Genomic DNA, 27,318 nt, shown 5'->3' with positions numbered 1-27,318 from the left:
AATTAGGTGTGGTGTGTTCCATGTGTGTTCATTGTTCATCAGATGGATTGCTTGAGGAAAGAAACTGTTCTTATGTCTGGTCGTTCTGGTGCTTGGGGCTCTGTAGTGTCGACCAGATGACAACAGTTCAAAGAGTGTGCTGTATGTGAGGGGTCCAGAGTGAGGGAGTGTGCTGGATGTGAGGGGTCCAGAGTGAGGGAGTGTGCTGGATGTGAGGGGTCCAGAGTGAGGGAGTGTGCTGGATGTGAGGGGTCCAGAGTGAGGGAGTGTGCTGGATGTGAGGGGTCCAGAGTGAGGGAGTGTGCTGGATGTGAGGGGTCCAGAGTGAGGGAGTGTGCTGGATGTGAGGGGTCCAGAGTGAGGGAGTGTGCTGGATGTGAGGGGTCCAGAGTGAGGGAGTGTGCTGGATGTGAGGGGTCCAGAGTGAGTGTGCTGGATGTGAGGGGACCAGAGTGAGTGTGCTGGATGTGAGGGGTCCAGAGTGAGGGAGTGTGCTGGATGTGAGGGGTCCAGAGTGATTGTCTCTGCCCTTTTGCTCACTCTGGAGAAGTACAGATCTTGGAGAGTGGGGAGTCTTGTGCCAATGATTCGCTCAGCAGCCCGGACTTCCCTCTGTAGTCTCCTGAGGTCAGATTTGGTAGCTGAGCTGAACCAAACAGTCACTGAAGTTCAGAGGATGGATTCAATGATGGCAGTGTAGAACTATTTCAGCAGATCCTGAGGCAGGTTGAACTTCTTCAGCTGACAAAGAAAGTACAACCTCTGCTGGGCCTTTATCACAATGGAGTCTATGTGAAAGCCCCACCTCAGGTCCTGGGAGATTGTGGTTAATTTAGTTCAGTAGTTAATGAACATTACAGAAAGCTGAAATGAAAGTTCAAAACTTCAGGATTCTGCAGCTTGTTCTGAGCAAGCTTTCATTTCTAAAGAATCTTGTAGGGGCTTGGGAATGCATTATGTCCTCACAAAGATGGATAGACAATTATGTGTGCTTATTTAATTATTCACATTTTTGTTTTGTTTTAGTTAAACAGCACTGATTCAGAAGTCAGTTGTGTTGAGGTTGACACTAAACATCCAGTCATAGAGCTACCACTGACAATCACACAGTGACTACGTGACTACAAGGACCTGGGGAAAACAAATTACATCAAAACAGCAGGTTTCTACTTATCCCTTCTTCAGAAGGGCAAGAGCAAGCCAGTGTCCAGTGACATCATGAACACAGTGAACCAGCTCACTGCAACACTGCAGGCGTCCAGTATATGATGGTCCGACTAAAGCCATCCACACAACCATGAAAGCCCATTCTCCACCTCACCAGTTTATGGTTCCCATCTATATGCCTATGGGGAGAAAAACTGTCAACAGTTACACAAAGGTTTACAGCCATAGTTAATTAACCTACTGTTTAAGTGACTTCCTGGCCTGATTTTTATGCACCATAATCAGCATATCCTTATCCAGGGCCTCTGTCAAATGCTGTAAATGTAAATGTGAGACACACACACACACACACACACACACACACACACACACACACACACAGATACAGAAGACAGACAGACACACACAAGTATACATATACACACACACACACACACACAGATACAGAAGACAGACACAAGGATACACACACACACACACAAGGATACAAACACACACACACAAACACAGAAGACAGACAGGTTGGCCTAACCCTAACACACACACAGAGATAGACAGACACACACAGACAGACACACAAGGATACAAACACACACACAGACAGACACACACAAGGATACAAACACACACACGTTACTTATTCACAGCCAAGGGTTTGTGTTTGATCTGATCCTGATGTGTGAAAAAAACGAATGAAAAAAAAGAATTAATAAAGACGCAGACACAAAAAGATATTTGTTACAAACGTTTTTATTAAGATATACAGATGTTTTCAATTTTGTTTTTTTTTTCCTTTACAGTAGTTAATGTGCAATTATACTTTGATAATATCGGGTCACAGTTAGGGATTCACAAAGTTATTGGCACTCTGAACACAGACTGAATGTTGTGATGGGACATGGGCATTACAGGGACGGGGGCGGGGGCGGGGGGGCAGACTGGACTCGAAGCAGCTTCTGGGTTACATCTCATGCTGTGAGTGCACGACGAACAAATCTCATTAGTGCTTCTACAGAACGTACAGGATGTTTATATAGATATAGATATATTTCTGTATGTTTATATGTATGGATCATTCTCTATTGTACAGATTTGTAGTTATAGAAAGTGAACACGCATCAATTTTTTTTTTTTTTTTAGAAAAATGTTTTACACTCCTGCTTGTGTGCAGATGAAATCATCAGTGATCCCTAAATCTCAACATGTCTCACTGCATCTGTGCAGATGATTCTCTTCTTCACCACCCAGTAGATTTATTTATTTATTTTTACGTGGTTTTTTTTTTTTTTTACAAAAGGTCAGTTATGTGGAGCTCAACACTGACTTTCATCACACTGCACGCTGAGGAAAACTGGTTAAAGGCAGGATTCTGAGGTAACGGGAACAGAAGAGGTACTGCAGAGAGGTGTGTGTGTGTGTGTGTGTGTGTGTGTGTGTGTGTGTGTGTGTGTGTGTACTGATTGATATGATAAACACACCACTCAGTCCTCGGTTGCTGTCCCAGAATGCACAGCAGCCCAGAATGGATTTGAAAAAAGGGGCGGGGTTTAGAACACAATGATTAAGGGTCAGTAAACTCTCACACTGTTTCAGTCTCCGGCCTCGCAGACGCCGTCATCAAGGTGCCGTGGATCAAGAACATTACAATAAAATCAAATCCCCCCCTTAAAAAGGTGCATTTTTAGGCACAGAGACTTCAACAGACAGTAAAAACAATAAAGTAATAAAATGACACGTCTGCTCGGCACGACTCTGGTCCCTCTGTCATATAAAAACACACTCTTTAGGCAACTTTACAAAACTAAAATAAATGAAGAACATTGTTTTTTTTCCTCAAAATAATGTAAACAAAGTCTAAAATGTGTTCCTCTGTGTAACGGCTGTTAACGAATTAAAGTGAACACAGCGCCCTCTGGAGTCCACTGTGTGTAGTGCACAAGACTGTACAGCAAGGTGTGTGTGTGTGTGTGTGTGTGTGTGTGTGTGTGTGTGTGTGTGTGAGAATCAAAATGGAAGCCACAGAAACAGAAACACAGCCTCTGATCCTTAAAACTATCAAAATGATTAAAAATATCCCAAACAGTTCAAAGTTTCTGCTTTTCCTATAAAAAGACTCGACTCCACTCTCACTGTGGATTAGATACAGATCAAATATTTAAACTGTTAAAACAACAAAAACAAAAACATCTGCACTACTCTATTCCCCATTACTGTACAGTCTTACTTTCAGGACTAAAATCTGATCTGGGAAGCTCGAGTTAAACTGAGACGCAGAAAAAAGAAGAAAAAACACTAAAAAGCAAAGTGTGAAATCTACAAAGATCTGGATTGGGGGGGGGGGGGGGACCCCACAGCAACAACATCAACAGTCTCATTAATATTTACATCAAGGGCAAGATTAAAACCCTATAACACACCAACCTCTCTCTCTCTCACACACACACACACACACACACACACACACACACACACACTAAAAGGTGCACAAACTCCAGTCTCCTACAAAAAGAAGGTGCAATGCTCCACGTACCTCTGTAACTAACACACACCACTAACAGGTAGTTTGGAGACTTTTTATATTTGTTCAATAAAGTTTTTGGGGAAAAATCACATCGTAAATGAATAATTATTGGTCATTCACTCGCTGATCAGTTTACTGAGCATGCAATTGTATTGGCACCCCACAGTCTGCTCAGAATGGGTGGGATTAGAACATTTCTCTAACCCATAATCTAGAACCATGTTCTTGTGCTGCTTCGTGATTTATTTTTAAAATCAAACATCACTACTTTAAAAACGATCTATTTTATTTTACTCAAGAAATTCTTGATTTTTTTTTGTTCAATTATATTTCAGAATAAAGGTCTAAAATCTCTAACTGAAATGTTACGACTTCCTGATTTAAATCTTTACTGACAAAACTGTGTTTGAGTTGCAGATTGTTTTACTAAACTGAGCCAAAGCAGAGCTGCAGACGAGTCGTCTCTCATGTCTCTCGTGTCTCTGATGTCTCTCGTGTCTCCACACACTCCGAAAAGATTAGATTTAATGACGTTCAGTGTTAAAGTCAAACTGTTGATTATTTATTATTATCCTAACCTGAAGTAGATTATTGTCATGGTGAAGTGTGTTTACTCTTAAAACACTGCAATCAAGAAGAAATTATTTCTTTATCTGAACTAGAACTTAGTTCCTGTTCACAATTATAATATAGCAGCTAGAATCTTCTACTGAGAAACAGAAACCGTGTCATTTTCTGCTCTGAACGTCTGATTCTGTTTCTCATTTTTTTCATTTCATTATTTTATTTTTTCAAACCCCTCATTTTTGACCTTAATCCTTTTTGATCATTATATTAATAACACAGACAGTCGACTACGAATGATTGTGTATGTGACCAATAGAATTTGAATGTGATCTAAACACTGACAACGGTGAACATTCACATTACACAATGTGTTGGAGAGTAAAGTGAAGCTGGACGGCATGACGGAGCGCTGCAGCTCTGCTCCTGGAGGAAATTTAAGACATCACTAATATGCAAAGGCAAAAAGCTTTCAACTGTAACACTTTCAAAAAGCCCTGCCCAGTGCCACACACACACACACACACACACACACACGAAACAAACACACCTTAAATCTCAATCAGGCATCACCCTCATGCAAGCACACAAAGACAACTATGTGCAAAGAATGCACACACACACACACACACACACACAGCTGCCCAAACAGGGATATACAGAGCAGCTCAATCACATACACACCCTTCTGTCTCCTGGGACCCAGACACTGTAAACCCCCAACTCACACTTTCTCTCTCCCTCTCTCTCTCTCACACACACACACACACACACACACACACACACACAATCAATCACCTTGTCTTTAAGACAGCAGGGTGATCATAACAAAAGGAAGCATGGCCTTCCCCTCCCCCAGGCCAAACCTACATGTGTGTGTGTTTATACACAGGGATAGGCCAAACAGGGTCTCACACACACACACAGTTCTTCAGTGTCATCACACCCCTGTACACGTCCCTTTAGGTGGAATTTGTAAGGAAAAAAAAACACAATCTAATATTTTACTAAAACTTTAACATGGGAGCAAAACAATTAAAAAGAATAATTAATAAAATAATTAAAGGTGCAATCAGTGGTTTTTAGGTGGAGGCTAACTGAAGCATCAGGGTCATTTGTCCAAAGCCACACCCACAAAGGACACCTGGATCACCTGATTGGTTGGTGTGAGAAGGCAGAGCTTCTGAAGTTATAAGAAACATGACTGACTTTCATTTTATCTTCATCTCAATTGCTGTTATTAGATTTAGCTTCAGAAGTCAATTAGTTTTCATTCAAAGTGATTCAGAGTGAATCAAAAAGATGACTCAGTAGACTGAGTAAAGGAGACAAACCACACACACACACACACACCATGAGAGCTGCAGTGAACTTGTAGTGATAGTGGTGTGTGAGTCAGAGGGATTCGGGGAAGTAGACGAGGGTGTGTTAAAGACAAACACGGTGTGAGTCAGACACTGAATCAGTGAATCAGATTAAGCCGAGCCACCAGAGGAGCCATTTCACAGCCAATCAGGTACAAGCACCGGTCTTTGTAAAAGACATCAGTATGTAAAAATAATTTCTCTTCACCTCCCAAAACCTTACAGCAAAACACGTCTTCAACACCTCAGTTAAAATAAAAGAGAAAAGTTTTAAACAATCTCGCTCTCTAATTAAAAAACAAAAAAGATAAATATTCTTGTTTGTCTCACTCTAAGCCTGAGATCATACGACAGCCACCACACACTCAGGACAAATAACACACAGGTGTGTGTGTGTGTGTGTGTGTGTGTGTGTGTGTGAGAGAGAAACAAAGGACAGAATTCTGTTTCTGCATTCAATCTCAGAAATTTAGAGGAAAAGTGGAGGAGGAAAATAAATTCTTTCCAAATTGGGTAGAAAGGAACCACCTACAGTTCTGTGTGTCTGTCTGTCTGTCTCTCTACAGTGACTACGACTCTCTCGGCCTAAATACAATCGGTGAGTCTCAACACCAGTGTGTGGTGCTGTAGAGGTTTACATTCAACTAATCGACTACAGTGTTGATGGGGGAAGAGTGAGTGTGTGTGTGTGTGTGTGTGTGTGTGTGTAAGATATGGAGGCAAACTACAAAACAAATCAGTGTCTAATGATATACAGATTTATAAAGCGTGAAGAGAAGGAGGAGCTTTTGTGCAAAAAAATTGTTATTTGGGGGAAAAACAAACTGAAAAAGAAAGAAGTGAAAGCGTCTCAGTTAAAGCACAACCTACAGAGTCGTGTAGACAGGACACAAGGCCAACACTTGGGCTCCTTCATTTAGGCCCACTCACTGAAACAGAGTGCTGGCATCTCCAGCCACGCCCTGCAGTGATTCTCCAGACGAGGGGGTGGTCTCCAGAGAGGCTCCGCCCTCTAGATCAGCCGCCTCGAAGGCAGAGTCGGCTCCGAGAGCCTCAGCCTCCATCTTGACGGCATCGGGGAGGAAGCCTGCGTAAGCGTCACTCTCCGCCATCAGCAACTTCAGTTTAGGGATCCAGCTCTTCCTCACCACACGCCGAGCGTTAGTGCACATGTCTGCTGCAATGGCGTTCATCTCACTCTCCTTAAAGCTTGTTGCAAAGTTCTGGCAGTAATCTGTGGGGGACAGACACACACGCACAGACACACACGCACAGACACACACGCACAGACACACACACACGCAGACACGCACAGACACAGACACACACGCACAGACACACACGCACAGACACACACGCACGCAGACACGCACAGACACACACACACGCACAGACACAGACACGCACAGACACACACGCACAGACACACACGCACAGACACACACGCACAGACACACACGCACAGACACACACGCACAGACACACACGCACAGACACACACGCACAGACACACACGCACACACAGACACACACATGCACAGACACACACACAGACACACACAGACACACACACAGACACACACACAGACACACACACAGACACACACAAGCAAAGTTTGTGTAAAGATTTAAAACTACAATAATCTCTACTCTGAATAAATAATGTGATAAATGATAATATGAGTATTTTGTGTGTGTGTGTGTGTGTGTGTGTAAATAAAACACACAAGTGATAAATAAACCACACTCCTGGGCTCTGTGTAGAACCTGTAACAAGGTTCTGTTTGTACTCGTGTTCACTCACATTTAACAGCGTGGAGGACGCGACTGTCCAGAGGTTTACGACTGGGGTCATTAGTTGAGGAGCGAATCCCCGTCCCACAGCTGTTCGCTAGAGTGCTCCTTAACACACACACACACATTCACATATGGCAGATTATACGGCATACAGACAGAAACGCACAGAGACACACACACAAATGCACAGACACAGATACAGACACAGAGACACAGACAGACAGACACAGACAGACAGAGACAAAGACACAGACAGACAAACACACAGAGACACAGAGACACACAGACAGACACAGAGACAGACAGACACAGACACACAGACAGACAGACACAGAGACAGACAGAGACACACAGACAGACACACAGACAGACACAGAGACACACACAGACAGACACAGAGACACACACAGACAGACACAGAGACACACACAGACAGACACAGAGACAGACACAGAGACAGACAGACACAGAGACAGAGACACAGAGACACACACAGAGACACAGAGACACACACAGAGACACAGAGACACACACAGAGACACACACAGACAGACACAGAGACAGACAGACACAGAGACAGACAGACACAGAGACAGACAGACACAGAGACAGACAGACAGACACACACACACACACACACACAGACAGACACAGACAGACACACACACAGACAGATACAGACAGACAGACACAGAGACACACAGACAGACACAGAGACACACAGACAGACACAGAGACACACAGACAGACACACACACACAGACACACACACACACAGACAGACACACACACAGACAAACAGACACACACAGACACACACGCACAGACACACACGCACAGACACACACGCACAGACACACACGCACAGACACACACGCGCACAGACACACACGCGCACAGACACACACAGACAGACACACACACACAGACAGACACACACACACAGACAGACACACACACAGACAGACACACACACAGAGACACACAGACAGACACACACACACACACAGACACACACACACACAGACAGACACACACACAGACAGACACACACACAGACAGACACACACACACACACACACAGACACACACAAACAGACACACAGACAGACAGACACACAGACAGACACGCACAGACACACACGCACAGACACACACGCACAGACACACACGCACAGACACACACATGCGCACAGACACACACACACACGCGCACAGACAGACACACACACACACAGACAGACACACACAGACAGACAGACAGACACACACACAGACACACACACACACACAGACACACACACAGACACACACACACAGACAGACACACACACACAGACAGACACACACACAGACAGACACACACACACAGACAGACACACACACACAGACAGACACACACACACAGACAGACACACACACACAGACACACACACACACACAGACACACGCACAGACACACGCACAGACACACGCACAGACACACACGCACAGACACACACGCACAGACACACACGCACAGACACACACGCACAGACACACACGCACAGACACACACGCACAGACAGACACACACACACACAGACAGACACACACACACACAGACAGACACACACAGACAGACAGACACACACACAGACAGACACACACAGACAGACACACAGACAGACACACACAGACAGACACACACACACACACAGACACACGCACAGACACACGCACAGACACACGCACAGACACACACGCACAGACACACACGCACAGACACACACGCACAGACACACACGCACAGACACACACGCACAGACACACACGCACAGACAGACACACACACACACAGACAGACACACACACACACAGACAGACACACACAGACAGACACACACACACAGACAGACACACACACAGACAGACACACACAGACAGACACACAGACAGACACACACAGACAGACAGACACACACACAGACAGACACACACACACACACAGACACACACCGACAGACACACACACCGACAGACACACACACCGACAGACACACACACCGACAGACACACACACCGACAGACACACACACCGACAGACACACACACCGACAGACACACACACCGACAGACACACACACCGACAGACACACACACCGACAGACACACACACCGACAGACACACACACCGACAGACACACACACACACACCGACAGACACACACACACCGACAGACACACACACACACCGACAGACACACACACACACCGACAGACACACACACACACCGACAGACACACACACACACCGACAGACACACACACACACCGACAGACACACACACACACCGACAGACACACACACACACCGACAGACACACACACACACCGACAGACACACACACACACCGACAGACACACACACACACACCGACAGACACACACACACACCGACAGACACACACACACCGACAGACACACACACACCGACAGACACACACACACCGACAGACACACACACACCGACAGACACACACACACCGACAGACACACACACACACCGACAGACACACACACACCGACAGACACACACACACCGACAGACACACACACACCGACAGACACACACACCGACAGACACACACACCGACAGACACACACACCGACAGACACACACACACACACAGACACACAGAGACAGACACACAGACACACCTGTCAAAGAACGCAGCCAGGAGTCTCCTCAGCAGGACTTTGTGTCGGGTTCCTGCACTGACATGACAATTCATCAGCTGAGCTCTGGAGATGAAGACACCAGTTCCTACACACACGTGCACACACACACCAAGATAATGGATATAGATACAGATTAACCGTAACGTAACAGACGCCGCTCTGCGTAACAGACGCCGCTCATTTACTTTTGAGATATCTTGGGGTCAATATTTTAGAATAAAATGTAATTATAATGATGCTTTTATGGAGTTCAGTACATGTGAAGGTGAGGAGTTTCTGACCTGTTACCAGCTCCAGTTTCTCGGCTGGGTCGCCCTCCTCATACAGTTTGGGGTGGCAGCGATTTCCAATCTGAGCGATGAGCTCTGCAGGGAGAGACGCCAGGTCCTGACGTCCACGCATCCGACTTCGAGTCTCTGAGTGGTCCGGCAGAGCCTCTACTCTCTCACCCGCTGGGCAGACAGAGACAGAGAGAGAGAGAGAGAGAGAGAGAGAACGAGAGACAGAGAGAGAGAGAGAACGAGAGAGAGAGAGAGAGAGAACGAGAACAAGAGACAGACAGAGAGAGAGAGAGAGAGACATTTAAGACATTTTCTTTTCACCATCTGCTCATAGTTTATCTAAAAACTCTCCCCATTTTTTGTCTGTCGTTCATCTGCTCACAAACACCTGCATCACTGGACACAGACTGAAAACCAGCACAGAGTCGGATCTAAAACTGCTATGAGATCAGTTCAGTGATTAAATAAGAGTTTTATATAAATGTAACAGACTAAAACCCAACAACCCTCTGTTTCAGCAGCACGTTTCTGTTTGTATAAAAGCAGTAACACTGATTACAAACACTACACACTACACTACACAACACTGCACTACACAACACTACACTACACACAACACTACACACTACACTACACTACACACTACACTACACACTACACAACACTGCACTACACACAACACTACACACAACACTACACACTACACTACACTACACAACACTACACAACACTGCACTACACAGCACTACACTACACTACACACTACACAACACTACACACAACACTACACACTACACTACACACAACACTACACACAACACTACACAACACTACACAACACTACACAACACTACACAACACTGCACTACACTACACTACACACTACACAACACTACACACAACACTACACACTACACTACACACAACACTACACACAACACAACACTACACAACACTACACACAACACTACACACAACACTACACTACACACAACACTACACACAACACTACACAACACTACACAACACTACACAACACTACACACAACACTACACTACACACAACACTACACAACACTACACAACACTACACAACTGAGAAACTGGAAAACTAACAAAACAGATTTCCTAAAAAAGTTTAAATCCAAATATATAAAAGCTGTTTGTAAAAATCACACTGTGGAAAGAAATCCTGACTGATTGTGAACTAAATCATGATTTTTATCAAACAGGTTCATTCCAAAATTGAAACTATTCAAATCATTTTATATAAAACACAAGTCTGTTTATTACGTGAATGAAATCAAAGGACTGAACAGGGTTAGGGTTAAGGTTAGGGTTAGGGTTAAGGTTAGGGTTAAGGTTAGGGTTAAGGTTAGGGTTAGGGTTAAGGTTAGGGTTAAGGTTAGGGTTAAGGTTAGGGTTAGGGTTAAGGTTAGGGTTAGGGTTAAGGTTAGGGTTAAGGTTAGGGTTAAGGTTAGCCCTAACCCTGTGTTATACTGCAGAACTATTATTCTACTTCCTAATAAAAGATTTTTATTTAACAATAAACTGAATTAAGGGTTTCATCTATCAAACAATTTTTCAAATCAACTGTTAGTCCAAGCCTCATGAACCCCAAAAACAACAGCCTAATAACAGTGTCAGTGTCAGTCTCTGTGTCAGTCTCTGTGTCAGTGTCAGTCTCTGTGTCAGTCTGTGTCAGTCTGTGTGTCTGTGTCAGTCTGTGTGTCTGTGTCAGTCTGTGTGTCAGTGTCAGTCTGTGTGTCTGTGTCAGTCTGTGTCAGTCTCTGTGTCTGTGTCAGTCTCTGTGTCTGTGTCAGTCTCTGTGTCTGTGTCAGTCTCTGTCAGTCTCAGTCTGTGTGTCAGTGTCAGTCTCTGTGTCTGTGTCAGTCTGTGTGTCAGTCTGTGTGTCAGTCTCAGTGTCAGTCTCAGTGTCAGTCTCTGTGTCAGTCTCTGTGTCAGTGTCAGTCTGTGTCAGTCTGTGTGTCTGTGTCAGTCTGTGTCAGTCTCTGTGTCAGTGTCAGTCTCTGTGTCAGTCTGTGTGTCTGTGTCAGTCTGTGTGTCAGTGTCAGTCTGTGTGTCTGTGTCAGTCTGTGTGTCTGTGTCAGTCTCTGTGTCAGTCTCTGTCAGTCTCAGTCTGTGTGTCTGTGTCAGTCTGTGTGTCAGTCTCTGTGTCAGTGTCTGTGTCAGTGTCTGTGTCAGTGTCAGTGTCTGTGTCTGTGTCAGTGTCAGTCTCTGTGTCAGTGTCAGTCTCTGTGTCAGTGTCAGTCTCTGTGTCAGTCTCTGTGTCAGTGTCAGTCTCTGTGTCAGTGTCAGTGAAACATGGACTAGTGTGTAACTGAGTGCGTGTTAAACATTTAACTTTAGTTTAGTGCTAAAGGTTGGCGTGGTGTCTCACCTGTGGCGCCCATGTTGAGCATGCTGTACATGGTGTACATGTTACAGATCTGCCTGTACTGTTCCTCAGCACCGTCCTCCACCGCCTCTTCCTCCTCCTCATCATCGTGATAAGAGATAGGCGAGTCGCTGGCGTAGGCGCTCACGGTCCCAGGGCTTGTGCCCTCAGGAGTGGCACTGCTGCTGGATCCGTTACCGCTGCCGTTAGCATTCGCAGCATGACCTCCAGGAGCCACAGCCAATCCTACAGCCAGTCCCTGTGGCTGGATTGCGCTACCGCGTGCCATCTCTTGGGAAAAACGTGCTGCTTTGCGCCCACCAGATCCTCCAGACGCTCCGGTGCTGTCTCGACTCCCACCCTCCCAAAGACGCTTCGCCACAGGAGTGCAGACCACAGAGTAGGGCGAGACCTCGGGCTGCTCTGCCTTTACTCGGGACACCAGAGGCAGTGGGGTGAGGCAGGAGGCGGGGCGACTGGTGGCTGTGGCCGCCACCCCTCCTCCCCCCCCTCCGCCGTTGGCAGAGACGCTGATGGTCGTCTGAGTAACAGGACTTTGAGGCTCAGATGGTGGCGTCTCCTCGACGTGGAGGCCCTGTGAGTCACAGCTGGGTGAGCTGACCTTCAGGAAGAACTCTGTGCCTTTCTCCATGATCTGCTGGATCTGCAAGAAACCTGCAGTGTACATGAGCAGGAACTGATCTCCTACGTTCATGCTGAGGCGGCCCGTGTAGCAGAAGGACAGGATCTGCTGGAAGCTCTGAGGCTGTACGGCAGGCGGCAGCTCCACCACGGCCGGGGCTTTGCTGCCGGCGCCACTGTTGAAGAGGTCGCGGAAGTACGCGCTGCTGGCTGCCAGTACGGCCCGATGTGCCTTGAAGGCATGGCCTTTCACCACCACAGACACGTCACAGTACAGGCCCTGCAGCCGCTGCTCGTTCAGACACTCCAGTACATTATTGCCAAAGTTGGGGATCGCCATCTGAAGGGTCTGAGCCATGGCGCTACGGCCGGCACCACCACGGAAATCTGAGAGGTACGACAAGAGAAGAAAAAACTCCATCAGTAACATTGCAATATGTCAGCCATGACTGTGGATTCTGTGGTCTACCAATTTCAGAGAGTATGGAACAAAGGACAATGCTGTTGTGCAGCAGAACAAACTAGGGTCACAGGAGTTTTCCATTTTGAGATGTTCTTTATTTCTGATAACGAGGAACCACCACACAACAGAATCTTACATTCTCCATTGGAACCAGATCAGCATCAGCTGACTCAGAGTTTTGACTGACTGAAAATGAAAAGTGGCTTCAGTAGTTATGTAAATCTTGGAAGGAAGTCAAGTCAAATATGGTGCTTCCCCTGGAGAGGTTGAAGGTCATTCTCATGCTCAAACCTGCAGAACCTTCATCTTTGAATCTCATGTTTATTTCATTCATGACCAGGGAGCTGTTCCTCAGAGCACGTTCACACTGATGACAGTGAAATCGAGTCTTTTGTGTTGTTTGGTTCAGTTTGATTTAACAGAATTAAACAAACCAAAACACATTTAAATGTTGTCTAAAGTGTAAAAGCTAAAGACAAACTTACAAAACTTGGTCAGAAATATAGCAACAAAAAAGTAAACAAAACTTTATGAAGTGTAGAAACCAGAATAGTTTCAATAATTAATTTAAAGCATGATGTGTCACATTAATTAAAGCATAATGTGTCACATCTAACGTTTATTTTCTGGTTTCTGTTTGTTGTCAATCCAGATGTTTAAAATATAATTCTACTGCTCTGTTCTCTGGCTCAGTTTAGTGTCTCCCAGGACAAGCTCCAGGACAAACACCAGGGCAAACTAGAGGACAAACAAAAGGACAAGCTCCAGGACAAGCTAGAGGACAAGCTCCAGGACAAGCTAGAGGACAAGCTCCAGGACAAACAAAAGGACAAGCTAGAGGACAAGCTCCAGGACAAGCTAGAGGACAAACAAAAGGACAAGCTAGAGGACAAGCTCCAGGACAAGCTAGAGGACAAACAAAAGGACAAGCTCCAGGACAAGCTAGAGGACAAACAAAAGGACAAGCTAGAGGACAGGCTCCAGGACAAGCTAGAGGACAAACAAAAGGACAAGCTAGAGGACAAGCTCATGGCATGTTTGATTTGCTTCCAGCAGATGAGTCAAATCAATCAATTCTCTGTTTCATCAGTGTTCACTTGGAAGCAGATAAAGACTGCAATGTTCAGACCTGATTGTGACCTCCATCTTTTCATCTGACTAAAGAAATGCGGTGAGGACGAGAACAGACCAGGGTTCTAATCACACACTAAACACTGTGGATGTTAATTACACTGCTGTTATATCCATACAAATCTGTTTCTATTGCTCACATTATTATACAAACTCTCTACGTTGTATTGCTAAAGTAAACACGTGACTCGAGAAAGAGAACCTTCAATTCCTTGAACCTTGAGCAGACTCAGATGTGAATAAATGTGCATTATATGTGTACAAACTCTGGTCTGATGGTGTAAAAACCTCCTCAGGTCTGGAGCTCAAACACCACCACAATGTTGATTATCCCAACATGGTTCTGACAGTAAAGTTTACACTCTTCCTCTCCATACAAGCAGAACCCAAAGCTCCTGCATCAGAACAGTTAAAGAATCTGATGGATCTGGAGCTCCCACATGGAGCTCTACTGCTGCTCCATGAGATGCCAAATAAGAGACATCTGTTCTGTAGAACACTGAGTGGAACCAGAACGTCCCCTTTAGCTCAGAGACTCAGAACGTCTCACCTGACTGGTACGAGACACAAAGCCACAAAGCTTTAATTTCATGCATCACACTTCACAACGGAAGACAAAAACATTTGAGTGTATGTGAGAGAAAGAGAGAGGGAGCGAGAGAGAGAGAGACGGGGGTGGGGGTGGGTGGGTTTACACATATACATCTACATCAAACTGCAGAGAAATGAACAATGATACAGAGCTAATGTCAAAAAGACAAGACCTCAACCTCACTCAGCAGCATAAAGGGGCACCTCTGGGGTAAGAAGTGCACTCTCTGTCTCTATGTCACTACACACACACACAAAACGGTTTGTTTACAGTTTCCCAAAGCAAACACACACACACACACACAGGGTTTATTTTAGAAGATTCCTTAAATAAAAACACACATTTACATACAAACATACAGAAGTGTGTGTGTGTGTGTGTGTCACAGAACCAGCTTGACTGTGTTGTAATTAACACACTGTTGAGGTCATTTTGAATAAATACTTTTTACTAAAGAAATAAAAGCAGAAATGTAATATTAACCCCAAGCCTCACACCTACACTCCTGAACAAAGGTTCCTTACGGTTCTCTGCACATTTAAAGGTTCTAAATTTCAGGGCTAATTCTGTGAGTTTTAAATAAACAACTTAAATAAACAACTACAAAAATTCAGAAACTTGTGTGGGATTAGTTTTCTGTTCGCATTATCAGATGTGTAGCAGTTCTAAAGATCTGTGTGTGTGTAAATGCGACAGATGTGTCTTCATAAAGAAATCACCAACCCTACACACACACTACAGTTTACACACACTGCATTCATCTTAGCGCACGCTGTAGGGCAAGTAGCCAAGTTTGATCATCAGTAGGTCACATGTCTGTGCTGTCTGCGGTGCCTGTGATGTACCTGTGATGTACCTGTGCTGTGCCTGTGCTGTACCTGTGCTGTGCCTGTGCTGTGCCTGTGCTGTGCTTGTGCTGTGCCGTACCTGTGCCGTACCTGTGCCGTACCTGTGATGTACCTGTGCTGTACCTGTGCTGTACCTGTGCTGTGCCTGTGCTGTGCCTGTGCTGTACCTGTGCTGTACCTGTGCTGTGCCTGTGCTGTACCTGTGCTGTACCTGTGCTGTACCTGTGCTGTACCTGTGCTGTGCCTGTGATGTGCCTGTGCTGTACCTGTGCTGTACCTGTGCTGTACCTGTGCTAGGAGTTCAATAACATCCCCCTAAATATCCACAAACCCTAGCTGTGGTTCATCAACACAGTCAGAAACTGTGAAAGTTAGTGACTCTGTACAATAAGACGACAGGAAAATCACAGAACCATAAGAGTAAAATTAGAGCACATTTACAATCTAGAAGCTGTTTGTGTTCTTCAGTTGTTCCAGGGCACATATTGTTCTGTGTAGAACCCTAAAACAGGATGTTTCTCTATTAGAAAGGAAGCCAAGAAGAACACTAAAGAGAAGAACGTTTGAAAACCTTCTGAAGGATTTTTGTGCCTTGCTAACTGGAGTCCGTTTATAAAGTGTTTACAAGCGCATTATAACCCGGGTGCAGCAGGTGTGTTGGGTTCCACATGGTTCTAAGGCTTAGAAATGAAGCACTGAACTTTGTTAATTTCTAAAGAACTTCTCACAGAGTGGTACAGTCCACATCACAGTGGTACAGTCCACATCACAGTGGTACAGTCCACATTAATGTGTAAATAAACACAAAACATTCAGTTTGATTCAATACACCATTACTGTAAAACTTAGTGTTTTACCATTTCAAATCTACACACACACACTCATACACACACACACACACACACTCATACACAGCGACGCAGACACACACACACACGCAGACAGACACACACGCAGACAGACACACACGCAGACAGACACACACGCAGACAGACACACACGCAGACAGACACACACGCAGACAGACACACACGCAGACAGACACACACGCAGACAGACACACACGCAGACAGACACACACGCAGACACACACACACGCAGACACACACACACGCAGACACACACACACGCAGACACACACACACGCAGACACACACACGCAGACACACACACGCAGACACACACACGCAGACACACACACGCAGACACACACACACGCAGACACACACACACGCAGACACACACACACGCAGACACACACACACGCAGACACACACACACACGCAGACACACACACACACGCAGACACACACACACGCAGACACACACACGCAGAGACGCAGACACACACACACACACAGAGACGCAGACACACACACAGAGACACAGACACACACACACACACACAGAGACGCAGACACACACACAGAGACGCAGACACACACACACACAGAGACGCAGACACACACACACACAGAGACGCAGGCACACACACACACAGAGACGCAGGCACACACACACACAGAGACGCAGGCACACACACACACAGAGACGCAGGCACACACACACACAGAGACGCAGGCACACACACACACACAGACGCAGACACACACACACACACAGACGCAGACACACACACACAGACGCAGACACACACACACACAGAGACGCAGACACACACACACAGAGACGCAGGCACACACACACACAGAGACGCAGGCACACACACACACAGAGACGCAGGCACACACACACACAGAGACGCAGGCACACACACACACAGAGACGCAGACACACACACACAGACGCAGACACACACACACACAGAGACGCAGACACACACACACACACACACACACAGAGACGCAGACACACACACACACAGAGACGCAGGCACACACACACACAGAGACGCAGGCACACACACACACAGAGACGCAGGCACACACACACACACAGAGACGCAGGCACACACACACACAGAGACGCAGACACACACACACAGAGACGCAGACTCACACACACACACACACAGAGACGCAGACACACACACACACAGAGACGCAGGCACACACACACACAGAGACGCAGGCACACACACACACAGAGACGCAGGCACACACACACACAGAGACGCAGGCACACACACACACAGAGACGCAGACACACACACACACAGAGACGCAGACACACACACACACACACACAGAGAGACGCAGACACACACACACACACAGAGAGACGCAGACACACACACACACAGAGAGACGCAGACACACACACACAGAGAGACGCAGACACACACACACACACACACAGAGACACACACACACACACACACACAGAGACGCAGACACACACACACACAGAGACGCAGACACACACACACACACAGACGCAGACACACACACACACACAGACGCAGACACACACACCCACACAGACGCAGACACACACACACAGAGACGCAGACACACACACACAGAGACGCAGACACACACACACAGAGACGCAGACACACACACACAGAGACGCAGACACACACACACAGAGACGCAGACACACACACACAGAGACGCAGACACACACACACAGAGACGCAGACACACACACACAGAGACGCAGACACACACACACAGAGACGCAGACACACACACACAGAGACGCAGACACACACACACAGAGACGCAGACACACACACACAGAGACGCAGACACACACACACAGAGACGCAGACACACACACACAGAGACGCAGACACACACACACACACAGAGACGCAGACACACACACACACAGAGACGCAGACACACACACACACACAGAGACGCAGACACACACACACACAGAGACGCAGACACACACACACACAGAGACGCAGACACACACACACACAGAGACGCAGACACACACACACACACACAGAGACGCAGACACACACACACACACACAGACGCAGACACACACACACACAGAGACGCAGACACACACACACACAGAGACGCAGACACACACACACACAGAGACGCAGACACACACACACACAGAGACGCAGACACACACACACACAGAGACGCAGACACACACACACACAGAGACGCAGACACACACACACAGAGACGCAGACACACACACAGAGACGCAGACACACACACACAGAGACGCAGACACACACACACAGAGACGCAGACACACACACACAGAGACGCAGACACACACACACACACAGAGACGCAGACACACACACACACACACAGAGACGCAGACACACACACACACACAGACGCAGACACACACACACACAGAGACGCAGACACACACACACACAGAGACGCAGACACACACACACACACAGAGACGCAGACACACACACACACACAGAGACGCGCACACACACAGTCACACACACCTTGTGTTTAAGTTCTCTCTCAGGTCACAAGTTCTGCAAATCTGATGTGGAAATAACTTTGTGTTATAACTTTAAATAATAATAAATGCAGATAATTTTACACACTACACCAGAAACAAACGGACTAAATACAGTGATGGTGGGCACGTGATCATAAGTGTAACCGGAACCGGATTCGGTGTGTAACCTGTAGAGCTCAGAGTCAGACCTCAGGCCTCGCGCTGATCGGGCTGGAGCTCCGGGTCTCAGGCCGGCCGGTGCCCGCGGTGTGCCAGGCAGCTCGGTGCGCGCGCGGCGACGCCAAAACACGCGGTTTAAGAGTCACACAGAATAAACGCGGTAACGCGACCGAGCTCAGCATGCGCGTGTGTGTGTGTGTGTGTCACTGCAGCACGGGTCCGGAGGCCTGCAGAGCTTCAGATCCCGACGGGGAAATGCGGTGTAAATCCGGCTGCTGCACGTCACCTAAACGCCCCGTTACCGTAGAAGACCAACATTAAAGTTGTTCCCATTCGCCCTGTTGTGTGTGTTTGTTTGTGTGAGTGTGAGTGTGTGTGTGTGTGTGTGTGTGTGAGAGCTGCACCGCGTCACCGCACCTCGTCTTATTGTACACACATCAACAGGTCATCCCGGGACAACGCGGGCGAGCCGGACTGTACCACTGCGCTCAGCACGGGGGGGGGGACACACTCACAGCGGCACGGAGAAAACACTGAGATCGCGTCGTGTCAGAGTCTCACACACCGCACACACACCGTCTCACTATTACAACACAAACATCAGCGTCTCGTCACAAACAACAACAATTTCTCTACACAATCCGCCCGGGACCCGCACACACGCCCCCCGCCGCAGCTGCCTGCCCTGAACCGGCCGCCATGATCCGGAGGTCCGCGAAGTGGTTAAACTTTTTGTCGGTACCGTTCGTCTGCGCCCCTCCCCCCACCGCCACACACACACACACACACACACACACACACACACACACTGCGGGGAACCGGCTTCCCTCTGCATCCTCACACGACCCACATACAGGACACTCACCCCGTTACTGAGTGTTCACACGGAGCAGTCCGACACATACGTGTGTGTGAGAGTTTGTGTGTGTAAGAGTGTGTGTGTGTGTGTGAGAGTGTGTGTGTGTGTGTGTGAGAGAGAGAGTCTCTCCTCAGAAACAGCCATTCATTGTGTGCGCGAGGCCGTGATGTCGATCACAGAGCGCTCGAGCGCGATCACGAGCGCAGACTCACCGTGTTGCCAGATCACAGCAACTGTTTAATCTTTTGGATTTTAACGGCTGATTAAAATGAATCCAGTTAAACATAATGTTGTTGTTAAGATGTGAATATGTTGTTCACTGAAGAGTCTCATGTAATAAAGACTACAGTGATGTTAATAACACATTATTTATCACACACACATCAGCAGTGAGGAATCACAAACACACACACACACATCAGCAGTGAGGGATTACGCTGTGAGGAATCACACACAGACACACATCAGCAGTGAGGAATCACACACACATACACACAGACACACACACATACACACATACACACACATCAGCAGTGAGGAATCACACACAAACACACACAGACACACATCAGCAGTGAGGAATCACAGACACACACATATACACACACACATCAGCAGTGAGGAATCACACACACACACACACACACATCAGCAGTGAGGAATCACAAACACACACACACACATCAGCAGTGAGGGATTACGCTGTGAGGAATCACACACAGACACACATCAGCAGTGAGGAATCACACACACATACACACAGACACACACACATACACACATACACACACATCAGCAGTGAGGAATCACACACAAACACACACAGACACACATCAGCAGTGAGGAATCACAGACACACACATATACACACACACATCAGCAGTGAGGAATCACACACACACACACACACACACATCAGTAGTGAGGAATCACAAACACACACACACACATCAGCAGTGAGGGATTACGCTGTGAGGAATCACACACAGACACACATCAGCAGTGAGGAATCACACACACATACACACAGACACACACACATACACACATACACACACATCAGCAGTGAGGAATCACACACAAACACACACAGACACACATCAGCAGTGAGGAATCACAGACACACACATATACACACACACATCAGCAGTGAGGAATCACACACACACACACACACACACACATCAACAGTGAGGAATCACAAACACACACACACACATCAGCAGTGAGGAATCACACACACACATCAGCAGTGAGGAATTACACACACACACACATCAGCAGTGAGGAATCACACACACACACACACACACACACACACACACACATCAGCAGTGAGGAATCACACACACACACATATACACACACACATCTGCAGTGAGGAATCACACACACACACACACACACACACACACACACACACACATCAGCAGTGTGGAATCACACACACACACACACACACACACACACACACACACACACCAGCAGTGAGGAATCACACACACACACATACACACACACATCAGCAGTGAGGAATCACACACACACTCACACACTGCACCACAGCTTAAAATCATGGCTCTGTTTTGTTGTTCTACATAAATATGGTTTCAATCTGAATGTTGATGCATTTCCTCCCTCACTGATGATTGTGTGTGTGTGTGTATGTGTGTGCATGTGTGTGATTCCTCACTGCTGATGTGTGTGTGTATGTGTGTGTGATTCCTCACTGCTAATGTGTGTGTGATTCCTCACTGCTGATGTGTGTGTGTGTTTGTGTGTGATTCCTCACAGCTTGTGTGTGTGTATGTGTTTGTGATTCCTCACTGCTGGTGTGTGTGTGTGTACAGTATTTGTGCGTGTGTATGTGTGTGTGAGATTCCTCACTGCTGATGTGTGTATATGTGTGTGTTTATGTGTGTGTTTGTGTGTGTGAAATTCCTCACTACTGATGTGTGTATATGTGTGTGTGTTTGTGTGTGTGTCTATGTGTGTGTGATTCCTCACTGCTGATGTGTGTGTATGTGTGTGTTTATGTGTGTGAGATTCCTCACTGCTGATGTATGTGTGTGTGTGTGTGTGTGTTTATGTGTGTATGTGATTCCTCACTGCTGATGTGTGTATATGTGTGTGTGTTTATGTGTGTATGTGTAATTCCTCACTGCTGATGTGTGTATATGTGTGTGTGTTTATGTGTGTGTGTTTGTGATTCCTCACTGCTGATGTGTGTGTGTGTCTATGTGTGTGATTCCTCTGCTGATGTGTATGTGTGTGTGTTTATGTGTGTGTGAGATTCCTCACTGCTGATGTGTGTATATGTGTGTGTGTGTTTGTGTGTATGTGATTCCTCACTGCTGATGTGTGTATATGTATGTGTGTTTATGCGTGTATGTGTAATTCCTCACTGCTGATGTGTGCATATGTGTGTGTGATTCCTCACTGCTGATGTGTGTATATGTGTGTGTGTTTATGTGTGTATGTGATTCTTCACTGCTGATGTGTGTATATGTGTGTGTTTATGTGTGTATGTGTGATTCCTCACTGCTGATGTGTGTATATGTGTGTGTGTGATTCCTCACTGCTGATGTGTGTATATGTGTGTTTATGTGTGTATGTGTGTGTGTGATTCCTCACTGCTGATGTGTGTTTATGTGTGTGTATGTGTGATTCCTCACTGCTGATGTGTGTGTGTGTTTATGTGTGTGTGTGTATGTGTGATTCCTCACTGCTGATGTGTGTATATGTGTGTGTTTATGTGATTCCTCACTGCTGATGTGTGTATATGTGTGTATTTGTGATTCCTCACTGCTGATGTGTGTATATGTGTGTGTTTATGTGTGTATGTGTGTGTGTGTGTGATTCCTCACTGCTGATGTGTGTTTATGTGTGTATGTGTGTGTATGTGTGATTCCTCACTGCTGATGTGTGTGTGTGTTTATGTGTGTGTGTATGTGTGATTCCTCACTGCTGATGTGTGTGTGTGTTTATGTGTGTGTGTATGTGTGATTCCTCACTGCTGATGTGTGTATGACTGGGACTAGAACCATGCTGTGATCTTGTTTATTAACAGGATGCAGTGAGAGCTGTGAGGGTGAAACACAGAACCGATTTACCCCCTTTTACACCTGAAAGAACCGGGTGCTGGTTCAGAACTAGTCCTGGTGCTGGTTCAGAGTTGGTTCCACTGGTGAACCTTCTAAGAACCGGTTCACCTTTCCATCCGTTAGAGAGCATCACAGAGCCGAGTGTGACGTCACTGTATACGTGTCACATTATCGCAGCAGTGACAAACACAAACACAACAACAACAATGGTGGATGTTGTTTTACTGTTAATGCTCATGGCTTTGTGAACCTACATTAACACACAAACGGAGCGAATCCAACGTGTACGTGCAGCTCCATGTAATCTGTATAAACGGAGGTTGTAATGGAGAAAGTACATAACATTATTTTATCATTAACACAGAAAAAAGTTAGCATTAGCATGTAGCTACTTACTATCATGTGTGTAAAAGTAAAAGTGTATTAAACATTAGTATATTTAAGGTACATTATCAAAGGTGCTAACAGTAACCACACCCCCCGCCACACCCCCAGGCCCTATTTAAGGTACATTATCTAATAGTAGCCCCGCCCCCAGGCGCTAACTGTAGCCCCGCCCCCAGCCCCTGACACAAGCGGTTCATAACTCTAGACCATCAACGTTTTGGTGCTACTTAAGAACTTTTCCTGGTTCAGAGCCGTGCTTTGTGTGTCGATAAAGAAAGAACTGGTTCTAAATTAGGCTCCGAACCAGCACTCAAACTGCCTCGGGGGTAAAGGGGCAATTGAAATTTAACACCTGGCAATAAAATAAAAGATTATAGATAGAGATACAGTACAAACTTTATTAACAGCCCACTACACGTAGAGACAGTTTTACTGGACAAAGACTGGATGAGTACAGAGCTGATCTGTACAGAGCTAGTGTGTGTGTTACTATGGTGTGTTTATGGCTGCTGCCTTGGCCAGGTCTCTCTTGTAAAGTCTCAATGAGACTTCCTGGTAAAATAAAGGTAAATAAATAATCATCAAATCATTATAATAATAATTATTGTAGTTATTGTCATTATCATCAATAACAACAACAATGATAATAATTCTGTGCAGCATTTACATTTTTATTTATTTAATGTACTTATTTATTTTCTTTGTTTTATGATTTAAGAAGTTAAATTGTCCAATCTGGCCACCTCTCTCTCTCTCTCTTCCCCGATGTGTTTACGCATAAACATTTCACTTATATACGCAGTTAGTACAGAGGTTGTCATGGCAACAGCAGCAGCGGCCACGCCTCACTCACTTCTCTACACGTGAATTGAAAAGTAAAATCTGGCCAAAATCACACACACACACACACACACACACACACACACACACACACACACACACACACACACACACACAAACACACACACACGCGTATATATACAGGCTTTATAATGATGGTCTTTCAGTTATTATTTTTTGGTATTAATCTTCTTCACCTGTCTGAGAATAAAAATGAGTCTCACTTTACCCTCTGTGACACCTGTTAACCGTCCTGTCCTCAAATCTTCTCTACCTCATCCTCCTCACACTACCTCACTCCTAATCACTCTACCTCAGTCTACCCCACACTGATGTCCTGTGAAGTATCTAACTCACAGTAATATATCGATAGAACCTGGAGCTCTGCTCGTTAAGGAAGCTCATTGCTCCAAAACCAGCATAAAACCCCAGACTACAGACGGCACAGATTCAAAGAAACAAAGATCTTTTTGGAGAAATAATAAAAACAAAGATTGAAGCGTTTGTCCATAATGACTATCATTATGTTTGAATGAAAAATAGTGAGGCAACCCAGCCATGAAGAATCATGTGTGTGTGTGTGTGTGTGTGTGTGTGTGCTAGAAGGACTGGTGCACTTCATAAAACAGATCATCTTCAGTGGACGTCTGAACACATCAGGACGTAAAAGTTCAGTCTCTAAAGGATCTTCAACCACTTATCCGAACTACCTCGGGTCACGGGGAGCCTGTGCCTATCTCAGGCGTCATCGGGCATCAAGGCAGGATACACCCTGGACGGAGTGCCAACCCATCGCAGGGCACACACACACACACTCATTCACTCACGCAATCACACACTACGGACAATTTTTCAGAGATGCCAATCAACCTACCATGCATGTCTTTGGACCGGGGGAGGAAACAGGAGTACCCGGAGGAAACCCCACGGGGAGAACATGCAAACTCCACACACACAAGGTGGAGGCAGGAATCGAACCCCCAACCCTGGAGGTGTGAGGAGAACGTTCTAACCACTAAGCCACCGTGCCACCGATCTTCAATGTCTCCATCAGAAACTTTCTACTGACAGAAAAGCTGAGAAGTCTGCAAGCAAGGAGCCCTGTTCGTTTGTAAACGAGAGTCATTTGTATTTTGCTTTGTATTATGTGATAAATTGTTTATTATCAGACAGTGTGTCAGTTTTATTACCAGATTAGAGTCAGGCTGATCTGTAGGGTGACAATTTTCATGTTAATTATTCATCAATTTTCATTATATTTTTATTACATATGTTATCAATAAGGAATAAAATCCATCACACCATAAATATACTCTGTGTTCATTTAGCATTAAGATGGAGTCAGTTAAATGAATAAATATTAAAGAAATGAAAGCTGAAGTCACACTGCCACCTAGCGAAGACTTTATTAACACAATTAACAAGACTTACAAAAGGAGGCAAAATATATTAGCAGTTCTCTTTAAACTTTCTTTCGATTCTGTTAAAAATAATTCTGATTTGTTGTAAATGACAGAGATTTATTATTAAGCATTTATTTTAATTAGTGTTTTAATTTGTATTACATTATTATATAATTAGAGCAGAAGGAAAAGATGAGCTTTTTTGTTATCTTATCTTTGGCTCTTAATTCCTATTTAATCTCTTAAGTTATCATTAACTAATTAAAATTAAAATAATGAATTAATTAATATATAATTCATGATTTACAGCATTCGCTTTTGTACCCAAAATAGTCAATGAGAAGAGACTGAACAAACACCTGAGTGAAAATAGATGAAGTGACCTGAAGTTACACTTACCATGTTACAATACAACAACAACAACAACAACAACAACAATAACTAGAACGTACATTTCCTGAAGAAAATGTGAATGGTGCTTGCACGTGGCAAATCCCGGAGGCTAGCCTAGACGAGTGTGTGACGTCATCTGAATACTCTTGAGGAAGTTTTCCTCATTGTGCTGAGTGTTTTGATATGTCACATGTCAAGTTGTGCTAATTTTTTATTTTCACGTGACATCACGTGACGTCATCAAAATACACGTGA

The 27,318-nt window shown here is 45.6% G+C and overlaps 1 protein-coding gene across 5 annotated transcripts; it reads right to left on the bottom strand.

The window, feature by feature from the left end:
• Positions 1-1,901: 1,901 nt before the first annotated feature.
• On the bottom strand, positions 1,902-21,090 carry nacc1a (nucleus accumbens associated 1, BEN and BTB (POZ) domain containing a). Of its 5 annotated transcripts, none has more exons than XM_060891840.1 (6): positions 20,943-21,090; positions 12,817-13,842; positions 10,416-10,586; positions 10,114-10,219; positions 7,421-7,518; positions 1,902-6,850 (listed from the first exon to the last, which is right to left on the bottom strand). In XM_060891840.1, the coding sequence occupies exons 2-6, from the start codon at positions 13,811-13,813 to the stop codon at positions 6,543-6,545; spliced, it is 1,680 nt and encodes a 559-aa protein (XP_060747823.1). In that variant the 5' UTR covers positions 13,814-13,842; positions 20,943-21,090; the 3' UTR covers positions 1,902-6,542. The 5 variants fall into 5 exon arrangements, with proteins under 5 accessions (XP_060747823.1, XP_060747824.1, XP_060747826.1 ...); XM_060891841.1 differs by lacking the exon at positions 20,943-21,090 and adding an exon at positions 20,086-20,828; XM_060891843.1 differs by lacking the exon at positions 20,943-21,090 and adding an exon at positions 20,107-20,828 and having other exon boundaries at positions 12,817-13,817.
• Positions 21,091-27,318: the final 6,228 nt, after the last annotated feature.

The sequence above is a fragment of the Tachysurus vachellii genome, chromosome 18 (genome assembly GCF_030014155.1).
Source record: "Tachysurus vachellii isolate PV-2020 chromosome 18, HZAU_Pvac_v1, whole genome shotgun sequence".
Taxonomy (NCBI): domain Eukaryota; kingdom Metazoa; phylum Chordata; class Actinopteri; order Siluriformes; family Bagridae; genus Tachysurus; species Tachysurus vachellii.
The sequence above is the reverse complement of the archived record's forward strand: the minus strand, read 5'-3'. Positions and strand labels throughout refer to the sequence as shown.

Bases quoted from the DNA above. Each gene is read 5' to 3' on its own strand.
- nacc1a (XM_060891840.1), bottom strand. From the start codon at position 13,813: ATGGCTCAGACCCTTCAGATGGCGATCCCCAACTTTGGCAATAATGTA. The intron at 10,587-12,816 runs GTGAGACACCAC...CTGTCTGCCCAG, and splicing joins GCTCAACATGGGCGCCACAG to CGGGTGAGAGAGTAGAGGCT. The intron at 6,851-7,420 runs GTGAGTGAACAC...TGTCCCCCACAG, and splicing joins CGTCCTCCACGCTGTTAAAT to ATTACTGCCAGAACTTTGCA.